This window comes from Poecilia reticulata, chromosome 23, assembly GCF_904066995.2.
Source record: "Poecilia reticulata chromosome 23, P_reticulata-male-v2, whole genome shotgun sequence".
Taxonomy (NCBI): Eukaryota; Metazoa; Chordata; class Actinopteri; order Cyprinodontiformes; family Poeciliidae; genus Poecilia; species Poecilia reticulata.
Window position 1 is genome coordinate 12,628,899 of NC_088852.1, and position 19,635 is coordinate 12,648,533.

General features: G+C 42.2%; 2 protein-coding genes across 3 annotated transcripts; one reads left to right on the top strand and one right to left on the bottom strand.

Moving 5' to 3' along the window:
- Nucleotides 1-37: 37 nt before the first annotated feature.
- trim24 (tripartite motif containing 24) lies at nt 38-13,386 on the bottom strand. Of its 2 annotated transcripts, none has more exons than XM_008401116.3 (19): nt 12,695-13,386; nt 11,745-11,863; nt 11,462-11,609; nt 10,545-10,677; nt 10,271-10,387; nt 9,510-9,624; nt 9,282-9,428; nt 8,425-8,539; nt 5,949-6,091; nt 5,622-5,840; nt 4,951-5,064; nt 4,722-4,872; nt 4,584-4,641; nt 4,384-4,504; nt 3,999-4,291; nt 3,136-3,247; nt 2,915-2,989; nt 2,212-2,367; nt 38-2,101 (listed from the first exon to the last, which is right to left on the bottom strand). In XM_008401116.3, the coding sequence occupies exons 1-19, from the start codon at nt 12,939-12,941 to the stop codon at nt 1,583-1,585; spliced, it is 3,102 nt and encodes a 1,033-aa protein (XP_008399338.1). In that variant the 5' UTR covers nt 12,942-13,386; the 3' UTR covers nt 38-1,582. The 2 variants fall into 2 exon arrangements, with proteins under 2 accessions (XP_008399338.1, XP_008399337.1); XM_008401115.3 differs by having other exon boundaries at nt 5,622-5,867; nt 12,695-13,385.
- A 1,469-nt stretch (nt 13,387-14,855) lies between these two features.
- LOC103459507 (aldo-keto reductase family 1 member D1-like) lies at nt 14,856-19,428 on the top strand. Its single transcript, XM_008401117.2, has 10 exons — nt 14,856-15,039; nt 15,127-15,362; nt 15,448-15,615; nt 15,753-15,869; nt 15,977-16,054; nt 16,223-16,345; nt 18,492-18,601; nt 18,936-19,101; nt 19,196-19,278; nt 19,350-19,428. The coding sequence occupies exons 2-10, from the start codon at nt 15,270-15,272 to the stop codon at nt 19,390-19,392; spliced, it is 981 nt and encodes a 326-aa protein (XP_008399339.1). The 5' UTR covers nt 14,856-15,039; nt 15,127-15,269; the 3' UTR covers nt 19,393-19,428.
- Nucleotides 19,429-19,635: the final 207 nt, after the last annotated feature.

A 19,635-nucleotide genomic window follows, 5' to 3' on the forward strand; every position in this document is an offset into this window, starting at 1 on the left:
TCTTTTAAACCCATACAAAATATTGCAAATACAAAACTTTGATTTTCAGTTGTATGTAGGCTTTATTTCGATAGGAGCAAGTGCAGAAATGTCTCTTTGCAGTATAAAGGTTGCTGCAGTTTGTCGTCAAGTGACATCATCCGAAAAATAAATGTTAAAGGGAAATGAACAAACGCCAAATTTTGATAGCAAAAATAATTCACTATCAAATTATTAACATCATTATTTGCTATTGCTAGTTCTGTGCCCTGGATTATCTGCTCAGACACTGAACATATTTAGAAACTGAGGCAAAAATGAAGATGGTACATATGAATTTGTGATGCAAAAGTCAGTTGTGTCATGTAATCTGGTTTTATTACAAATATTATAAACTCAGGAAGTCTTCTTATGCTCAACACTGATTTTGTTGTAGATTAATGGCATTACGTAGCGACCTTTAGCAATAAGGTGGCCATGTAAACCTTTGCTTTCTAAACGACTCCGCTTTCATACATGATTTTGCTGGAGGTGAGCACTTCTCTCCATCTAATCAAAATGAAGCAATCAAGGTCAAAGGTCGGAAAGCTGATTGTGACTGAGGCATTGAATATCAGATCTCTTTAAGTTGGGAGCGACAACAGATAACAGTCGAGTAAATAACATCTAGGATTGCGGCAAGTTTGGGAAACTAGCAGCACAGAGTGAAGGGAAACAACCAATCAGCTTTTTTTCCCCAATTTTGTTCAGCGATAAGGTAATTTTCTTATATAACAACATCAAAAGAGACCCAATAATTATTTAATATAAATGTAACCAATGTCATTTTCATCTTCTTAATAAAAAAAAAAAAAAAAAAAACTGAATCAATTCATTTCTTCTTGAAGGGTTTCTTCCCAGTCATTGACGCACTTAGATAAAGTTTGAATTGTTCTAAAAAAAACATTCATAAAGAGAGATTATGCTCCTCCAATGAAAGCGCCTGTTTAGCTCTTCACCAGTAACAAACGTTGCTGGTAAACACAAATGGCAACAAACGTTGCCATTTGTGTTTATATATATGTATATTGTACATAGGCCACATTGTACAAAAAATCTACAGTATTTAGCCATCCTATACTTGTGTTTTAATACTATAAATAAAAATAAAATACTACCGCAGATGAGTTAATCTTGAACCAAAATGGCTAGAATGCATGGGTTATTGATATCAAGAGCATATTTCATGCATTGAAAGTCCAAATTTGGCGTTTTTTTCCTACTTCAGAAACTGTGCTTTCATTATTAAGACGCATTTACAGTAATTCATAACTTAAACACGATCCACAGAGAAGCTCACGTGTGTGTGGCTTTTCACAGTCGTCGTAGATGAGAAAGAAACAAAGAGCTTGTTTACTCTCTGTTGTGCACCAGCAGCATAAACCGCCGTTAAGAGTCCGTCTCACGCAGCAGCGGCGGCAGCGACTCTGCTTCAAACTTTATAACTCTGCTTGGAGTTATAAAAAAAGATCTAATTGCATCTAATGGCGGCCGACGCCACGGCCACGACTCTGGAAGACTTTTCTGGTCTCTGATCTATCCCCCTGGAATCTCGGGGGTCTGTCTATCCCTGTTGCTCCGAGGCTGGATTCTCCGAAGTGTCCGGTGTGTCCTCAGCGTCATCCGTAGGCAGCTGAGCCTTCTCGTCCTCGCCGCCATCTTTAGCTTCCGTGTCAGAAGCTGGGCAGCTTTCCGCCTGCTTACCGTCGACGCTCTCATCTGGCTTCGCCTCTTCTGCAGGAGGAACGCCTCCCTCTACGTCTGCAGTCGCTTCCTCCGTCTCTTTTTGAGTCATTTCGCTGCTTTCCTCCAGGTTCTCACTCTCTGCAGGAGCCATCGGCTCTTCCTTAGGAACCATTCCGCCGTCTCCGTCTCCTGCAGGGCTTTGTGGTTTCTTGTCCTCCGCTGCGGCGGCGCTTTGCTCCATCGGCTGCTCCTCCTCTTCTTCGATCTCGTCCTCTAAAGGAGGGATCATCTGCTCCTCTCTCCCCCCGGGGAAGACCTTGTCCGGGTAGGCGAGCTTCAGCTGCTCCTCGAAGTAATCCTCCAGGTACAACCCGGCACTCCCAATCTCAGATGTCGCCTTGGAAAAGGTAGAGGGCAACTTTAAGGTTGAAGGAAGAAAAAAAAAAAAAAACGAGAACGGAAGTAACATTAAATTTTTTGCAACAGAGGACTGGAAGGGAAGCCCACCTTGTAGTACTTGGCACAGTTGAAAAATATGAGCCTGACGTCAGAAACAAACTCCTCCGGGTTTCCGTAGCACTCGTCCTCCTTCGACTGCAGTTTTTTCTTCACCATCGTCAAATCCATCGGTGTCTTTATTAGCTCCTTGTACCGCCGAGTTTCCTACAAAATCAGCACATCTCAGGTCTGCTGCACTTGTTTTTGGTCAAGTCTCCTCATGATTTCTCCGCCATGTGGCGTAATCCAGCACTTTTACTTTTAGTACAAGTACAACGAGTCACTATGGATTTTGAATATAGCAAAAAAAAAAAAAAAAAAAAGAATAGAACAAGACAGAAGGACGATTGAAGTGATCAATCGACTGGGCTGAAAGATGATAGAAAGTTCTGGACGGAAGAGCAGATGCCCCGGCAAATGAAGGGATGGATGACTGGGTTATGTAGATGGACACTGATGGACAGATGGATGAACAAATGGTGGGATGAATGGTTAGATAGTTGGTTAGATGGACGGACAGATGAAGGGTTGGATGGATGAACTAATGGATAAATGAAGGGTTGACTGGAAGGATGGAGAGTTGATTGGTTGGACGAATGAAATTCACCCAAACATAAATATAACTAACATGATAAATAAGACCTGATGTAGCAAATAGAAAAAAATGACATGAACAGACAGAAAGATGGTTGGTTAGATAGCGTAGGGTTACCGATGGAGACGCAGGGTGCTGGAAGTCTGTGCTGAAGTCATTACTGAACAAGCGTAGCAGCAGCCGCTCGCATTTCTGGAATCAAGAAAAACATCACAGTCATGAGACACTCCTTTATTTATCCTAAAAGAGAATATTCTTCATTAATGTGTTGATAGGAAGAAGTGAGCACCAGTGTTAAAATAGGGTGAAAATGGAAGTAGTAGAGGGTTTAAAAATACCCTTTTGTCCACAGAGGGGAAGTGTTCAGAGCCCGGCCCGCTGCCTCTGTCGCAGTCGTACTCCATCTCTGGTGACTCTGTGTCCCGGCAGAACGAGCAAAACCACTCACCGCTGAAGAGAGGGAAAGACACAGAAAGATCATAGATGCTAAAAAGTGTGCTGCAAACGTTGGGACAAGGAGTCTTTCACCACAAAAAAAACTTTAACACTCCATCAGCTGTCTAACATTTTTACTAACGTTTCAATGGAATTGCAATTGTTTTCAGTTGATGGATGAATGCAGAAAAACAACCAGACACCCCCACCTTTTTGCAAAATGCTAAAGTTTTTATGCTAACATGAGACGTTTTTTTCTGATGTATTGCAATTAATGTATTTTTGTATCACACAAGTGACGCTAGCAACAACCAGATGTCTCTACTGGAGGAAACCACAAAGAAGACGACACAAAGTAGTTGGATGATGATGCTGCAGCTTGTTTTTCGATGACTCATTGAATATATTCACGTGTGATTTTAATTGCATTTCTTATTTAATGGAAACGCCCCTATTGCGAAATTGCGCTTTTTGACATTTGTGCCCATTTGTAATGGAAACGCAGCTACTGATGCTCTCCCATTTAACAAAGAAACTTTTGAGTGTCTACAAAATATACAAATCTGGTACAGATTTACCCTTAAACTATCTCAGTGGGGTTGAATAGGAAAAAAAAAGCAGCACTTTTCAAATTTTTATAAGCAAAAACTTTTCTAAACCATATGCCAATTGTTGGTCAGATTGCTGACGTTTTTGATCGAGACATAGCTAAAGGTGAGGGTTCATACAAAAGTTAGATTTTTATAAAAGCCGATCCGTGTCTCACCTCGGCGACTCGTTCAGAGCCGGAATGTGGCAGGAGAGGTGGAAAACTTTGGGGCACTTGTCGCAGCAGAGCAGCTCCCCGCCGTTCTGACACACGGCGCACCAGTCCTCGTTGGGGTCGTCCTCTGGCTCCGGCTTCTTTTCTGGGTCGGGCTGCAACTGGGTCTGATTGCACTGGTCGACGGAGGTGGACGCCAGGGCCGTGGACGCCACCAGTCCCTTTGGCGGCGGCCGGGGCTTCGACTGAGCGCCGGTGCTGCTGTCCGGGAGGCTCGACCCGCCGCTGGATTGCACCTGTGGACGGCAACAACAAAAATAATACGTCATCAGCACGGCTGGTGGTGGGATTACGTCTGGATTTGAAAGAACTGGACGGCTCCGCTTACAAAACGAACTTCGTCCTCGTCCTCGGGTTCGTCCTTGATGACGATTACGGGCCCCGGAGACATTCTCCTCCTCCGCTTCGGCGCGGGGGCCGATGGAGGCGCTGACCTCCAGGACATCGACCTTCAGAGTGAAAATTAAAGATGTACTAAGATTGTGAGTTCTGCGCAGAAAACTCCCGATGAGTCCAGCACTTTCTTACCCAGCTGTTCTGTCAGAAGAGGACGGCTTCGCCAGCGGCGAGTTCTGCCCTCCGTGACCTGATAGCAGCGTTTAAACAATTGGATGTCACATAAAAAATAAATAACTTGAGAAAAAGTTGGCAAACAAAAGCACAGACCTGTCACATGACCAAACGAGCTGCTGCTTTTTTCTGAGCTTCCAGCTGCCAGACCCAAACCCATGGTAGGTTTGGGGATGGAGATGCTGACGGTGGGGACGGGCAGACCTGCTTCGCTCCTCTTTAGGAGGGACGACTCCGGCATGCATCTCTGAGGGACAAATATTTTATTTTATTAAAGCCTGAATTAATACTTTTCACGTTCACGTCAGATGTTCCTGTTACCAACCTGGTGCAGAGCGACCTGGGGAGCAGACAGAGGCTGCGGGAAGCGGGGAGCGCCCTGCGATATGTCGATGGGTTTAGGGGGGAACGTGTTGCTGTGGATTAGTTCTCGTAGAGACTAGAAGAAACGCACAATAAAATTTTTTTTTTAAAAAGTTTGTCCTCCGATATGATACGACTCCTTTTTTTAATACCTTATTAAGTTAGAAAGAGGTTGAAAAACAAACACCGACTCATTTACAAATTCAGAAATGAGACATTTTAAAGGAATCACATGATCACTTTAAGTAGTTCACCTTCTGATACTGACACTATAATCAACACTATGTCATAGTTTATATGGGCTGCTAAATGTGTCATTTTTACTTTGGAGAAAAGAAATAGACAAGATAAGGAAATGACACAAAATGTACTTCATTCAACATTCGACTGTTGAGTGAAGTACTGTACTTATGATACATTTCCTATCGTAAGAACTAAAAGTTGCCACTTATCAGATTTTTTTTTTTACTCGTCAAACAACTTTGAAACCAACGTATCACTTCCCTTCTGCTCCACAATCATGCATCACCTTTTAAAAGCTGCTTGTTTTCACTTTGACAAATTTGAAAACTTCTTCAAGGGGCATGAATAATTTCGGGAGAAACTGTACAAATGTACATCCACCAAAATTACCTGTGACGCTCCGTAGCCTGGGCTCTGAATCATGGACGCCGGAGGGCTCCTGGGGTTTGGATGGCTGTTCCCGAACCTGCGTCCAGGCTGCACCAAGCCGGGAGGAGCTTGGGAGGGTGAAGACCCCCCATGGATGGGTCTGGTAGGTGGGGGGGGGCCTGGAGGAGCTGAGAGCCTGACATTTTGATACCAGGACCAGTGGTTAGGAGGGGGCTGCCTCTGAGGATGGTGGGAGAGCTTGTCAACCTTGGACAGGGTGGTGATTCAACAGGTTAGCCTATAGTGAAAATATAGCATTTAAAATGAGTTTAAAAAAATTCATGTTACCTGCATTTGGAGCTGAGCTAGAGTGCTCTGTCGCTGCTGTGCTGCTGCGAGGGAAAGACCCCCGGTCGGGGCCTCGGGTCTGGGACCCTGCTGATGGTTGGGGATGGGTGGCCTCCCTGGACATCGCTCGACCACCAGCGAACCTGCAAGGAAACGACGACGAGGAGGAGAAATTACCAACATGTTTCTACAACAGCTGCAGAAGAACACACATTCGGTTCTTTATTTCCAACAGAATGGCAACGTCTCCAAGTGCATAAGAAGGAATATTTCTCTTCTCTAATACTAAAAGTAAATGTGTAAATAATTAATCACTTTTATTAGGCTTTGGATAATTATGTGAACAAAACACTTCAAAGATAAAAAAGGTGTGATAAATGAATGGAGAAGCACTTTTTATTTATTTTACTTAGATTTTTTTTACACTTAGTTTTGTTTTTATATACATATACACTGCTCAAAAAAATAAAGGGAACACTAAAACAACACAATATAACTCCAAGTAAATCAAACTTCTGTGAAATCAAACTGTCCACTTAGGAAGCAACACTGATTGACCATCAATTTCCCCTGCTGTTGTGCAAATGGAATAGACAACAGATGGAAATTATTGGCAATTAGCAAGACACACTCAATAAAGGAGTGGTTCTGCAGGTGGGGACCACAGACCACTTCTCAGCACCTATGCTGTCTGGCTGATGTTTTGGTCAGTTTTGAATGTTGGTGGTGCTTTCACACTCGTGGCAGCATGAGACGGACTCTACAACCCACACAAGTGGCTCAGGTAGTGCAGCTCACCCAGGATGGCACATCAATGCGAGCTGTGGCAAGAAGGTTTGCTGTGTCTGTCAGTGTAGTGTCCAGAGGCTGGAGGCGCTACCAGGAGACAGGCCAGTACACCAGGAGACGTGGAGGAGGCCGTAGGAGGGCAACAACCCAGCAGCAGGACCGCTACCTCCGCCTTTGTGCAAGAAGGAACATGAGGAGCACTGCCAGAGCCCTGCAAAATGACCTCCAGCAGGTCACAAATATGCATGTGTCTGCACAAACGGTTAGAAACCGACTCCATGAGGATGGTATGAGGGCCCGACGTCCACAGATGGGGGTTGTGCTCACAGCCTAACGTGCAGGACGCTTGGCATTTGCCAGAGAACACCAGGATTGGCAAATTCGCCACTGGCGCCTTGTGCTCTTCACAGATGAAAGCAGGTTCACACTGAGCACATGTGACGGACGAGACGGAGTCTGGAGACGCCGTGGAGAGCGGTCTGCTGCCTGCAACATCCTTCAGCATGACCGGTTTGGCAGTGGGTCAGTAATGGTGTGGGGTGGCATTTCTTTGGAGGGCCGCACAGCCCTCCATGTGCTCACCAGAGGTAGCCTGACTGCCATTAGGTACCGAGATGAGATCCTCAGACCCCTTGTGAGACCATATGCTGGTGTGGTTGGCCACGGTTCCTCCTAATGCAGGACAATGCTAGACCTCATGTGGCTGGAGTGTGTCAGCAGTTCCTGCAAGAAGAAGGCATTGAAGCTATGGACTGACCCGCCCGTTCCCCAGGCCTGAATCCGATTGAGCACATCTGGGACATCATGTCTCGCTCCATCCACCAACGTCGCGTTGCACCACAGACTGTCCAGGAGTTGGCGGATGCTTTAGTCCAGGTCTGGGAGGAGATCCCTCAGGAGACCATCCGCCACCTCATCAGGAGCATGCCCAGGCGTTGTAGGGAGGTCATACAGGCACGTGGAGGCCACACACAATACTCAGCCTCATTTTGACTTGTTTCAAGGACATTACATTACAAGTACATACAAGTTGGATCAGCCTGTAGTGTGTTTTTTCACTTTAATTTTGTGTGTGGCTCCAAATCCAGGCCTCCATTGGTTAATAAATTTGATTTCCATTGATTATTTTTGTGTGATTTTGTTGTCAGCACATTCAACTTTGTACAGAACAAAGTATTCAATGAGAATATTTCATTCATTCAGATCTAGGATGTGTTATTTGAGTGTTCCCTTTATTTGTTTGAGCAGTGTATATAAAAAACACACAACTGAAGAGTGAGATGTGTGATGAAAATTATCTTAATCCAGTTTAAAAATTGCTACATAATTCAGAACAACTTCTGTGATGCGTTTTCCTTTAAATCCGTTTGGCTCCCAAAAGCTCAGAAATAATAAAAAAAAGAGAGTAGCTGAAAAACAGTAACACAAAAAAAACAACAACCATCATGTAGGTCAGATGAGATTAACACACTCTGACACACATAGATAAAAGAACAAAATGCCTTGTAAACTAGATCTCGATGCATCCATGAGAAAACCCCCCCGATAAAAACGTGAATTGACCTCACAAAGAACTGGATGTGATGATATGTAAACTTACATTCCTGTTTTGTTTTTTGTAACTTTAAGCCTCTGCTACTAAGACAGAAAAAAAACCAAACAAAAAAAAAACCCCAAACAGACGTACCGAGGTCTACGTTTGAGGCCCAGAAGCCCGACCGGCACTGGAAGCGAACCGAGCTCTGCGGGACGATGGACGGGTTGTAGCTCGTTCTCATCAGGTAGTGGATCTGGTAGAGGATCTGAGAGGCAGAGAAACGGGGATGTTAAAGCCTTGAGATCAGACATGACGGAGAGTTTTCAGCTGCAGCCCACAACGCTGAACAAGCATCTAAAACAACCCAAAGGTCCAGCACAATCCAATCAGTGTTCAACCAGTCAAAAAAAACCCCCAAAAAAACCTAAACATCTAAATTCAGGGTGATTTATCTCATTCCATACCACTAAATGAATGTTCCAGGTTAAAACTAATTTAGCAACTCATTAATCGTAACAGTATACAGAATCTGAAAAAACACTGAAAGAACAACACACTCACAACAGTCATTCAGCCAAAACTGTACAAATAATTGCATTTAAGATGGAAACACATTTTTTCCCCTCTACATCTGCCTCAATGGGCATAGTTTTAGCTTCACCTAGTTCAAAATCTGTAAAATAATTAATATAGCCTGTTAAGCAGCTTTTCCTATCCAGTTATTAATTTTAAAAAAATCACCGGATCAGCCTTGAACTGTAATGATATTGTCTTAAGCTGAAATGGTTGAGCTTTTCACATGTTGATGTCAGAAGAAAAGTATTTGTATCCTTTGCTACAAATGATCATGCGTTCATTAAAGGAATGAAGCTATTACATTTTAGGAAGTTATTTATGATTTTAAAAAGAAATTGAATTATTTGTTTTCGTTTGATCAAATTAATTGAAAAAAAGAAATAATCGATGCCTAAAATAATCATTACTCGCAGCCCTAACAGAAACAATACCAGTCTCTTGCAGTACAGCAGAGCCGTTCCGCTGTGACTCGCCGTCGCCCACTTGGTGAAGCTGATCACGTGATCCAGCTGCCTCGTCAGGGCGTTGATGTCGTCCTGCTGCTTCTTCAGAGCCAAATCGTGGTCCTTAGTCAGCGCCTGAGGGCGAGAGCGGCGTTCACTGAAACGTCACCAGAGGACGTCTGGTGGAAGCGGCTCAAAATGGAAGCGCAAACACACCTCGAGCTGGTTTATCAGGATCTTTCCCTTCCTGTTGATCTCCATGATCAGGTTACAGATGGACTTCTTTATTTCGTTCGTCACAGCTTTCCGGTTTTCCTCCACTTGCTGCAGTCTGCGGAAGTTGAGACGGAGAGGGAATTTGGCGTTGTGAATCCAAAGTGACTCCTCGTGATTATTTAATTAGGACTAAAACTGTCAGCTGTTTAGGTAACACTTTATTTGAAGGGGGGTGAATAAGACCGACATGACACTTTCATAAACACCTGCCATGAACATCAGTAAGTCTACATGAATATTTATGACTGTTGTCATAAAGCGACATTTGGCTAATTCATACATTTGTGAGAAAATTGGAGCCTATTTTTCTTCGGCTTTTGGCTCAGTAGTTCTGTATGAGTTACTTCTACGTTTAATATGCATTTTACAAAAACCTATCAGTTGTGAACAGCTTCCTCTTTCTCTCACATCTTCCTTTTCTGAACTTTTTGGACCTCAGCAATCTTTAAAAGCAGAATTCAGTCTAAAAATTAAACTTATCTTGCATAGTTTGGTTATTAAAAAAATAAAAAATAATTTAGAACTTTGTGAAAAACCTATATTTGCTGCTAGAGGTGATGTCTAACTGCTGATGGGGATTAAATTCAAGTCAAACAAATTCCAGCTGTAGCAACAATATTACGAACATTTTGTAACCAAAGCACAGTGAAATGAATCCTTTTAAAGATGCGTTTGAAACCAGCCGTGTTGCAGAACTTTACCCGGAGTTGATACAGCTCGACACTTCTTCAATGGCTTTTCTCTTTTCTTGCAACTGCAGCGTCATGGTTTCCAGATACTGCTTATGGTTCCTGTACGCATCCTCCAAGAACTGGTAGCTAGACACAAAAAGAAAACAACAGCATGACTGCAAAAGATAAGACAAGAGGACTTTCTCTTTTTTTTAAATATCTGTCATGATTTGTCCTGTGCGGTTCGGTGCGTATATATCGCCGCATCCCACGTGCTAAATCATCAGCAGGAACGCAATGTTACTTGTGGTCCTTGTGTTTGAGGAGCTGGCAGTCTCGACACGTGAGCCGGTCGCACGTCTCGCAGAACAGCTTCAGCGGCTCCTGCTTGTGGACGTCGCAGAAGACGGGCTTCTGCGTGGAAACGCCCAGAGCCTCTGCACAGGAGAGCACAGGAGGATTCGTTCATTAGAAACATGAAGCCTGAAGATTTACATTTCTTTCTTCTATCCAATTACTAATCTGTTAATCAAAACAATAATAATCGACACATCAGTAGTGAGAGTAAGTCAGGAAGAAAAGGCTGAGTTTTTCATATCTTATTGGAAGTAGATGAGTCCTAAAAGAAAGCTGTGTTTTTTGCATTTTTGGCAATAAAATTTTTACCATCATGTAGGTCAACTTTTGTTCTTTAAAAAGGGAATTGAATTATTTGTTTATTTTGCACGTTTTATGCATTTCTTAAGCTTTAATAAAAAAAACTGCAGAATGTGCCAATTTATTTTATCCGATTAATTGTCAGAACAATCAACAGAATGATAAATATTGGAGAGAAGAAAAGCAGCAACTATTTAATCAAACTTGGATAAATTACAATCAGCTACACACAGAAACAAAATGTCTGTTACCAGCAGATAAATATTACACTTTCAGATCTACTCAAATGCACAATTTGAATAGTTGTGAACCGCTTGGTTTGAAACCCAGAAGACCGGACAGTAGTTTACCATAAAATGAAAGTAATTGCAATCTAATCAATATCAAAATGTAAAAACAGGAATACTGTGCTTGCTTGTTTTGCTTATGTCTCCAAACTGTTGCTCCATATTGACATTAACCAGTCAAAAGAAAAAAAAAAAAACAAGAGTGCATTCCTTCATAAAAACAGCAAACTTCAAGAAGGATGAAGGACACAAACGATGCGATGCGTCTGCGCCCCACCTGGAGACATCTCCTCCTTCTGGCGTATGGTGTGGTCTCGGGTGAACTTCACCCTCTGGTGCGCCTCGATGCATGTCAAGCACAGGAACTCCACGCACTCCACGCAGTAGCCCGTCGCCTCGGTGTTGTCGTCACAGCTCATGCACACCTGGTGGAAGCAGAGGGACGTAGAGAAAAAAAAGAAAACAAAAGATGAGCGGGAAAGGCGCAGAATTTACAACCAATTTCTTTCACGAGATGATCCGCTCAGACAAGAGCTGGGGAGGGGGCTGTGAGGCAGAACCTGGCTGGTTTTCTCCACTGTGCTGCTGGGCACCTCGGCAGAGTCCTTGACAAAGAAGTTGTCCAACACGTCGACCTCCCAGCATTCCTGTCCGCACACCGGACACCGAATGGAACCAACTATAGTAGGAAGCACATATTATTGTGTTATTGGGTTTATTTAACCAGCAATACTACTATAAATATGTATGTCAGACAATGATGTGGACTTGGAACTTTATCACAATATTTTCTGGTGCTATTGTGATAACGATAAAGATTATAATTTATATATATAACATTTATTACAGTGTTTTTTTGCCTGTAACTGAATGGAGCAGCATTCCCTGCACCACAAACACATATACTGTTCTTTAAAAACATTCTCATTTAAGATGAGGTTCTTCAGGATGCCACTTTTTTAAAGTGTTTTTTATATCCATAAACTGCACAGAGTAACTGCATTTATCATGTTTTTGGATTTACTGATATTTATCGATGCTCTCCCAGAAAAATCAGTGTAGAAAACAGCAGCATTTGGGATCACACTGTCGATTTAGTTTTTTATCAACTCTCAATTTATCATCAAGATAAATCAAAACAAATTTTCCAAGATGAATGATAAACGATACAATAAATGCTCACCCCTACGTCAGAGTGAGGCGGTATGATCTGAGATCCTACAATGATTCAGAAATGGCAAAATCATCAGCCTCCACATACTCAAAACGTATTTTTACAACTTTACATTAATGCACCACTTTCTATCCATCACATCCAATTTGTTACTGCAGTTTGGGGTAAAACCGTACGAGTAATAATTTGATTTTCAATGAAATATTGATATTACATAGTGTGTATTGTTGTTTTGGCATTGAAGACAGGCAGATTGATGGACATATCTTGTCATAACACGTAGTTAAACGGTGATAAAACTGAGCTCCGTCTCTGTGGATGAGTGAATATTATCACCTGGACCGTGCGGGTCCCGCCTCGGCTCGGCGCTCCTCAACGGGGGAGGCAGGCACCTCCGGCAGAAGGAGTGCAAACACGGCAGCAGTTTGGGCTCCCTGTTGTGGAAACTTAGCTTGCAGATGGGACATGTGTCCATGAGCCCGAAGGCTCCCAACTGTTTCACCTTCTCTTCCCCTGCGGGCAAACTTTCAGCCTCGTTCTCCACGATGATGACGAGGTCGTCGTTATCAGCACTTTCATCCATTTCTGTCGCGTCACGATAACTCCAGCCGGTTAATCAATGTAGCTAGCCCTTCGACTAGCATCGAAAAGATAGCCTTTTGTTTCACTCATTTGGATTAAGAGTAAGATAACGTTGCATATAGCGGCATTTTCAATCCTGAGTGAATTAATTGAAATAGTAAATCATAAAATAAAAAGGAAACAACATGAGTTAGCTTATTGCAGCTCGTTTGTAAAGCTAAATTAGCAATGTAGCTTCTTCAAACGCATAAACGTTAGACAAAAACACTATTTCCACTTTGTGGCGGTTACTTTTTTTAACCTGCAAAACAGATAATCCAGTAGTCCCATATGTACGGAAAATAGGTTAGACGCAAGATATTTTCGGCTCACACGTCCATTAAATATCGACTAGCCGCCGTGCTTTCTTTTTTTTCCTCAAAACACTGGCGATGTGTCGTTCGTGGCCGAGTCCGATTGATATACCGGCTCTTCGAGGTGAACGATGAAAGCCGGTGTTCGATGGATTCTTAAGGGCAGGGACCACATGAGTGGTCTGAAACATTTCCTTTGAAGTTTATAATTACTTGCTTAGAAAGGTTATAATAATAAAGAAATATCAATATAAATTATGGTATGAGGGCTGCACAGTGGCGCAGTTGATAGAGCTGTTGCCTTGCAGCAAGAAGGTTCTGGGTTCGATTCGATTCCCGGCCCGGTCTTTCTGCATGGAGTTTGCATGTTCTCCCTGTGCATGCATGGATTTTCTCCGGGTACTCCAGTGTCCTCCCACTGTCCAAAAACATGACTGTCAGGTTAATTGGCCTGTGTGTGTGTGTGTGTGTGTGTGTGTGTGTGTGTGTGTGTGTGTGTGTGTGTGTGTGTGTGTGTGTGTGTGTGTTTGTCCTGTGTGTCTCTGTGTTGCCCTGCGACAGACTGGCAACCTGTCCAGGGTGTACCCCGCCTTTCGCCCGGAAAGTTAGCTAGAGATGGGCAACAGCAACCCTCCCGACCCCACTAAGGGACAAGACTATAAAGAAAATGGATGGATGGAATTATGGTATGAATACACACTAATAAAAGGGTGTGAAATGACGAAAGAGCTCTTTTAGTGAAGCCATTTGATCCGGATCCCCAAAACTATCCGTAATTCCCATCACACCAAAACCACTGTACTTGAATCATACGGCGCAGCTGGATTTTGCAGCTACGGTGTCCCACTAAGGACAAACTATGCATTAACGTCAATAGCTTTAAATTCATCACTCTCCTATACTCATATATGCGGAGTATAGGCGAAGCTAGGCAACCGGCAAAAATAGATAAAAAACCGAAAAAAACTGATTAAAGGAAAGAAAGGCATTAGTACAGGAGGCTGCCAAATGTGAAAGACTCACAAACATATTTTCCAACAAACTCTAGAGGCATGTGGGAGATATAATGTTAGGTCTAATTTAAGTACAATGTTAGTCATGAAGCTTATAGTACATTATGCCAGGGGTGCCCAAAGTTGGTCCTCGAGGGCCGGCATCCTGCATGTTTTAGTTCTCTCTCTAGTGGTAGTAACAACCTCCTCAGCAAGTCAATGTTCTCCTTAGGCCTTCTAATGAGCCATAATTTGATGCAGGTGTGCTCAACCAGTAGCTAACGTATTTTTCAAAGTTTTGCATGCTTTAAAATTTCGACATTTTTAAAAATCATTATTTTATTTTATTTGAATCCCTTCAAATCCCACTGCATTAAAATCGATGCTATGTACCAGTTACATTTTCTAATAAAAGTTTTACTGATAATGTCTCTTATTTACATGCAGTTATAGCAGAGTAAAGTGTTTATAATTACTTCTACCTTGGTAGTCCTTAATGTAATTAATACAGGTCAAATTTGAGGTTTGGCGAACGTAAAAACTGAGCTGAAATTAAACAAATTGTCGGTTGGTATATGTTAGCAAACGGACATCCAACGTCCGCTGAACGTCCGCAAGCGCCGTTCGGCGGACTTTAATTTAATTTAATCAAATTGAATTTCAATTTCTCTTCTCTTCATTTTAATTTCGTCGTTTAGTTTCATTCGTTTCATTTCATTTTGACCCTCGGGGGAGCGTTCGTGGCAACAATCAGGTGACTGAACGTTCAGTCCGAGCATGGCTTGTCCCGTTTGCTTAGGAGATGTGTCAGACGTCAGCTTTATCAAATCTGTTTGTGCAGGGGAGGCTGGCCGCTTTGTCTGGGAGGAGTTATTTGCCTGATCATAAGAGGAGGAAAAACTACTCTGCAGTTGGTGTGATTGGCACACCATTGTTGAAGGCTGTAGCTCTACATACAGTGTTCAGGAAAACCTTTGATCAAATATGGCACTGACACCCATAAAACACTCAATTCCTTTGAGTGATGGAAACAGCATACCTTTGATTGGACTGGGCACCTATTCCAATCCTCAAAACGTAAGACTGTTATGTTATCGGACAGTTTAACATCGTGATGTTTTCTTGAAGATTGTGTACTCAAGGAGGATACATTTATTGACAGACTCCCAAAGGCACGGCCTTGGCAGCTGTCAAACGGGCCATCGAGGTAGGATACAGACACATTGATGGAGCCATGATCTACTGCAACGAGGACGAGGTGGGTCAAGCAATCCGAGAGAAAATTGCAGATGGGACTGTAAAGAGAGAGGACATCTTCTACTGTGGAAAGGTTTGCCTGTTTGTGAATTGACTGTTGAACATTTTCCACCCTCTGGATAATGCTCATGGTCACAGAGATTGCCTATACTGAAGAACTAACACCCTTTTTGTTATTTGTTTTATTGGGGTCGCACTGATTTTTCATAGTTGTGGAACACGTTCCATCCCCCTGAGTTGGTACGACCTACTTTGGAGAGAACCCTGAAGGAATTACAGCTGGATTATGTGGACCTGTACATTATAGAAATGCCCACTGCTTTCAGGGTTCGGAATATGTTTTGTGACATGTATAGGGTCAAAAATCTTATTTTTGAGTTGTTTTTTTTTTGTTTTTTTTTTACCAAATTGAAAGTTTCTGTTAATTTTTGAAGCCTGGAGATACGTTCTACCCACAAGATGAGAATGGGAAGTCTGCTTATCACAAGACAGACCTCTGTGCTACATGGGAGGTGAGAAATCCTTGTCATCTATTTCATTCATATGTATGGTGCAAATTTGAGACTGTAAAAGACAATAGTTTACAGCAGTTACAAGATAGAGATCCAAGGTCAAAGTCAGAAGCTTGTCATCAGGATTTATGATCTTTGTTTGTATAAAAATATTTATGTCTTGTACAGGCTATGGAAGCTTGTAAGGACGCTGGACTGGCAAAGTCAATCGGCGTATCCAACTTCAACAAGCGCCAGCTGGAGCTGATCCTTAACAAGCCTGGGCTGAAACATAAACCAGTCACAAACCAGGTACTCCATGATAGCGCGGATAAAATAGATTGAAATTTTTGAAGATGGGAAGCAGGGACGATTCTAGGATATCACCTTTAGGGGTGCTTAGCCCCCAGCAGGGCTAAGACCCATGAGAAGATATTTGCTGGTGCAGTTTTCGAAATCTAACTGCTTATTTAGATACATTTACAAACAAAGTTAAGAGACATGTTGTCAGTAATTCATAGAATAAAAGAACAATGTTCATTTTACTCAAACATATACCTATAAAGAGTAAAATCAGAGAAACTTTTAATTTTGAGAGACAAGCAGCTGTGGAGTGACACAGTCCTAGTGTGATCTGCTGCCCTGGAAATTAAAATAAAATCTACTCAAAACTATGCATTTCCACTCATTTGAAGAACATTTTACTAAATTCATAGGTTTAATAAACCTAAAACTAGTTTATTATCAAGGTAGAAGGTCAGGTTAATGATTAATTTTCACAAGTCATTGACCTGACCTTTATTTGAAAATCATACTTAGAAATTGCACTACCCTTATTTTTATCTGAACGTTATGCGGCTGCTGGCCTTTTCCCTTTAAACAAGAATGAATATCCTTCTATGGAAAAGTGGAAATTATGAGTCAGGGTTTTACAATTTCAGTTCACAGTTCATGAAGTGGACCTATCACAGTTTCAGTATAAACCACCTTTCTTTTCACAGACAAAGAAACAGCCTGACCCTGACATTCTGCACTGTTCTTTAGTTGTACCTTATTTAAGTGACTCCAGAGAGGTTTGGGAAATGAATTACAAAACACAACAGTCACTAATCAAACTTCAAAAAAAGGGCAACAAGAGTAATTAACAAGGCAAAGGACCAGCCCCTGCACCCACCCACACTTCCATCAATACTCCTGCTGCTGTCCACCCACTCCCCGCCTCTCCCTCCTCAGAGTCCTTCATCCCCATGCGAGTCTCACCTCCATACCGCCTTCCTTTTTCTTCTCCTCTGTGATCCTCCCTCCACTCTTCAGCCAGCCTCCTCTACGGTAAACATCACCTCTGAAGATGTTAGAAGACACCCGGTGAGAATCCACCCTGGAAAGCTTGTGACATCCAGTTCTGTGGAGTCCTCCAGCATATCTTCAACATGAGCCAGCATCTACAGAGGGTCCCCTGTGATGCAGAAAACACTCTGCATTGTTCCGCTGCCGAAGACACGGCGTCCTTGTGACTCCAAGGATTATATGTGGCGCTGACCCTGGAGAGTCTTGTTCTGGAGCAGCTCTGGCCGCTGGTCCAACCACATCCTACCAGCCCAAACTTGGAGCTTAGGAAGTCATTATCTTCCCGTTCAACTGCGTAATACACTCACCTGAACCAGTCAGAGAGCACAGTGAGAACAACGTTGTTTTGGCTTCTCCAGTGCATTCAACATCATCCGTTCAGCTCTAATGGGTGAGAAGCTGACGGCGATGCAGGTGGATCTTCTCCTTGTGTACTGGATTGTGGACTATCTGACCGGCAGGCCACAGTTTGTGCGCCTGCGACACTGTGTGTCAGAAACACAGGGATTCCACAAGGGACTGTCCTCTCTCCCTTCATTTTCACCCTCTATAAAACCAACTTCAGCTTTTGCACTGAGTCTGCCTGTCGTCCATCTGTCCAATGTATAAATAGGTAATAAAATCAGTAATAAATAGTAATCACCCATACTTAACTATACAGCGAACTGTTACAAATGAACAAGCACATATTCAATGCATTACTAATGCCAAGTACTATACCTCTGCATAATGCCAGCTGTTCTAATAAAACATAAAGCAAATAAGGACACAAACTTGTTTCTGAAGATATAAAGAATTAAATAACAAACATGTACCATATAGAACACTATATATTGGCAAGTCAGTACCATTTTATTATAAACACCCCTCATATGCGATAGATAACATTGTAAATAAATAATTAACAAGTAGATAGCCATTAATTAAGCTTTAAACAGTTTACAATCCATTATTAAGCAGTTATAGTGCATTACTCAAAAGTAGAGGCAGTACATTTCTCCAATATAAATACTTGAGTGTCAATATGTGGACAGTCTAATACCAGGGTTACTAAGTAAAGCATTTTCTAATTTCCAAACAAAAATGTATTTATTTATTTTTTTGAACACAGGTTGAATGTCACCCGTATTTCACCCAGCCAAAGTTGCGTGAATACTGTCAGGAGAAGAACATTGTGATTGTGGGTTACAGCCCACTTGGGACAAGTAGGGATCCATCGTGGTGAGAACTTTTTTAAAATTATTATTTATAATAGTGAACAATGCATTGTTCTGTTTACAAAAAAAAACTAAGCTCGCCCCATAGATATATTTAAATTACGGTAGTAAACACTTTCATTCATAAAGTGGGGATGAGAGACGACGTTCTAACTGTAACTACCAGGTCAGTAGTGACAGCATTGCTTTGCCTACATCTCCCATAAGGCTGTGCGGTTCTGGATCGGAGTGCGGTGAAATTATCGAACATTCCATCAGACGTCACGTGTCTATCGTCCACATGTCCACTTAATACCGTCTGAAACAGGTTGCTTATAGTATTTTTTTATTTCAAACAGGGTAAACTTAGAATGTCCCCCAATGTTAGAAGACCAGCTTCTGACCTCAATTGCCAAAAAGTACAACAAGACCACAGCGCAGGTGTGCCTTAGGTTCAACATGCAGAGAGGAGTGGTGGTCATCCCGAAGAGCTTCAACCTTGATCGCATTAAGGACAACTTCCAGGTATACTTGCATTACTTCTGTTTATTGATGAATCCAAACTGTTTAAAAATAAGATGCAAGGAATTACGATCTGGCTGATTTGTCAAAACTGCAGGTTTTCGACTTCTCTCTGTCAGAGGAGGAGATGAAGGCGATCGAGGGGCTGAACAAGAACATTCGCTTTGTGGTGCTCCCCTTGTAAGTATATCATTAATGAAACTTACATTTTTGAACACAATCTTCATATTTCTTTTTTACTGACTCAACAGTTGGGCTGATCATCCAGAGTACCCCTTTCACGAGGAATACTGACATCCCAAACATTGAATAAAAATATTCAAAGCAGGACTATTGATGTCTTTATTGATTCAACTTAACCTGGGGATATTTTTTCTTGCACATTCAACACACAATTCCTCGTTCCCACTCTGCAAATGTATATATATTTTGGAGCTCTGGCATAATTCAAGAGGTTCAAAAATGATAACCGAGAAAAACTATAAGTTTATCTTCCATTGTAGTGAAGTTTTTCCATTTATTGAGGCAAATGGTCTT

Bases quoted from the DNA above. Each gene is read 5' to 3' on its own strand.
- trim24 (XM_008401115.3), bottom strand. From the start codon at position 12,941: ATGGATGAAAGTGCTGATAACGACGACCTCGTCATCATCGTGGAGAAC. The intron at 11,864-12,694 runs GTGATAATATTC...TTCCTACTATAG, and splicing joins GCGGGACCCGCACGGTCCAG to TTGGTTCCATTCGGTGTCCG. The intron at 4,505-4,583 runs GTAAGAAAGTGC...TTCACTCTGAAG, and splicing joins TCTTCTGACAGAACAGCTGG to GTCGATGTCCTGGAGGTCAG.
- LOC103459507 (XM_008401117.2), top strand. From the start codon at position 15,270: ATGGCACTGACACCCATAAAACACTCAATTCCTTTGAGTGATGGAAAC. The intron at 15,870-15,976 runs GTTCGGAATATG...TAATTTTTGAAG, and splicing joins AAATGCCCACTGCTTTCAGG to CCTGGAGATACGTTCTACCC. The intron at 19,279-19,349 runs GTAAGTATATCA...CTGACTCAACAG, and splicing joins CGCTTTGTGGTGCTCCCCTT to TTGGGCTGATCATCCAGAGT.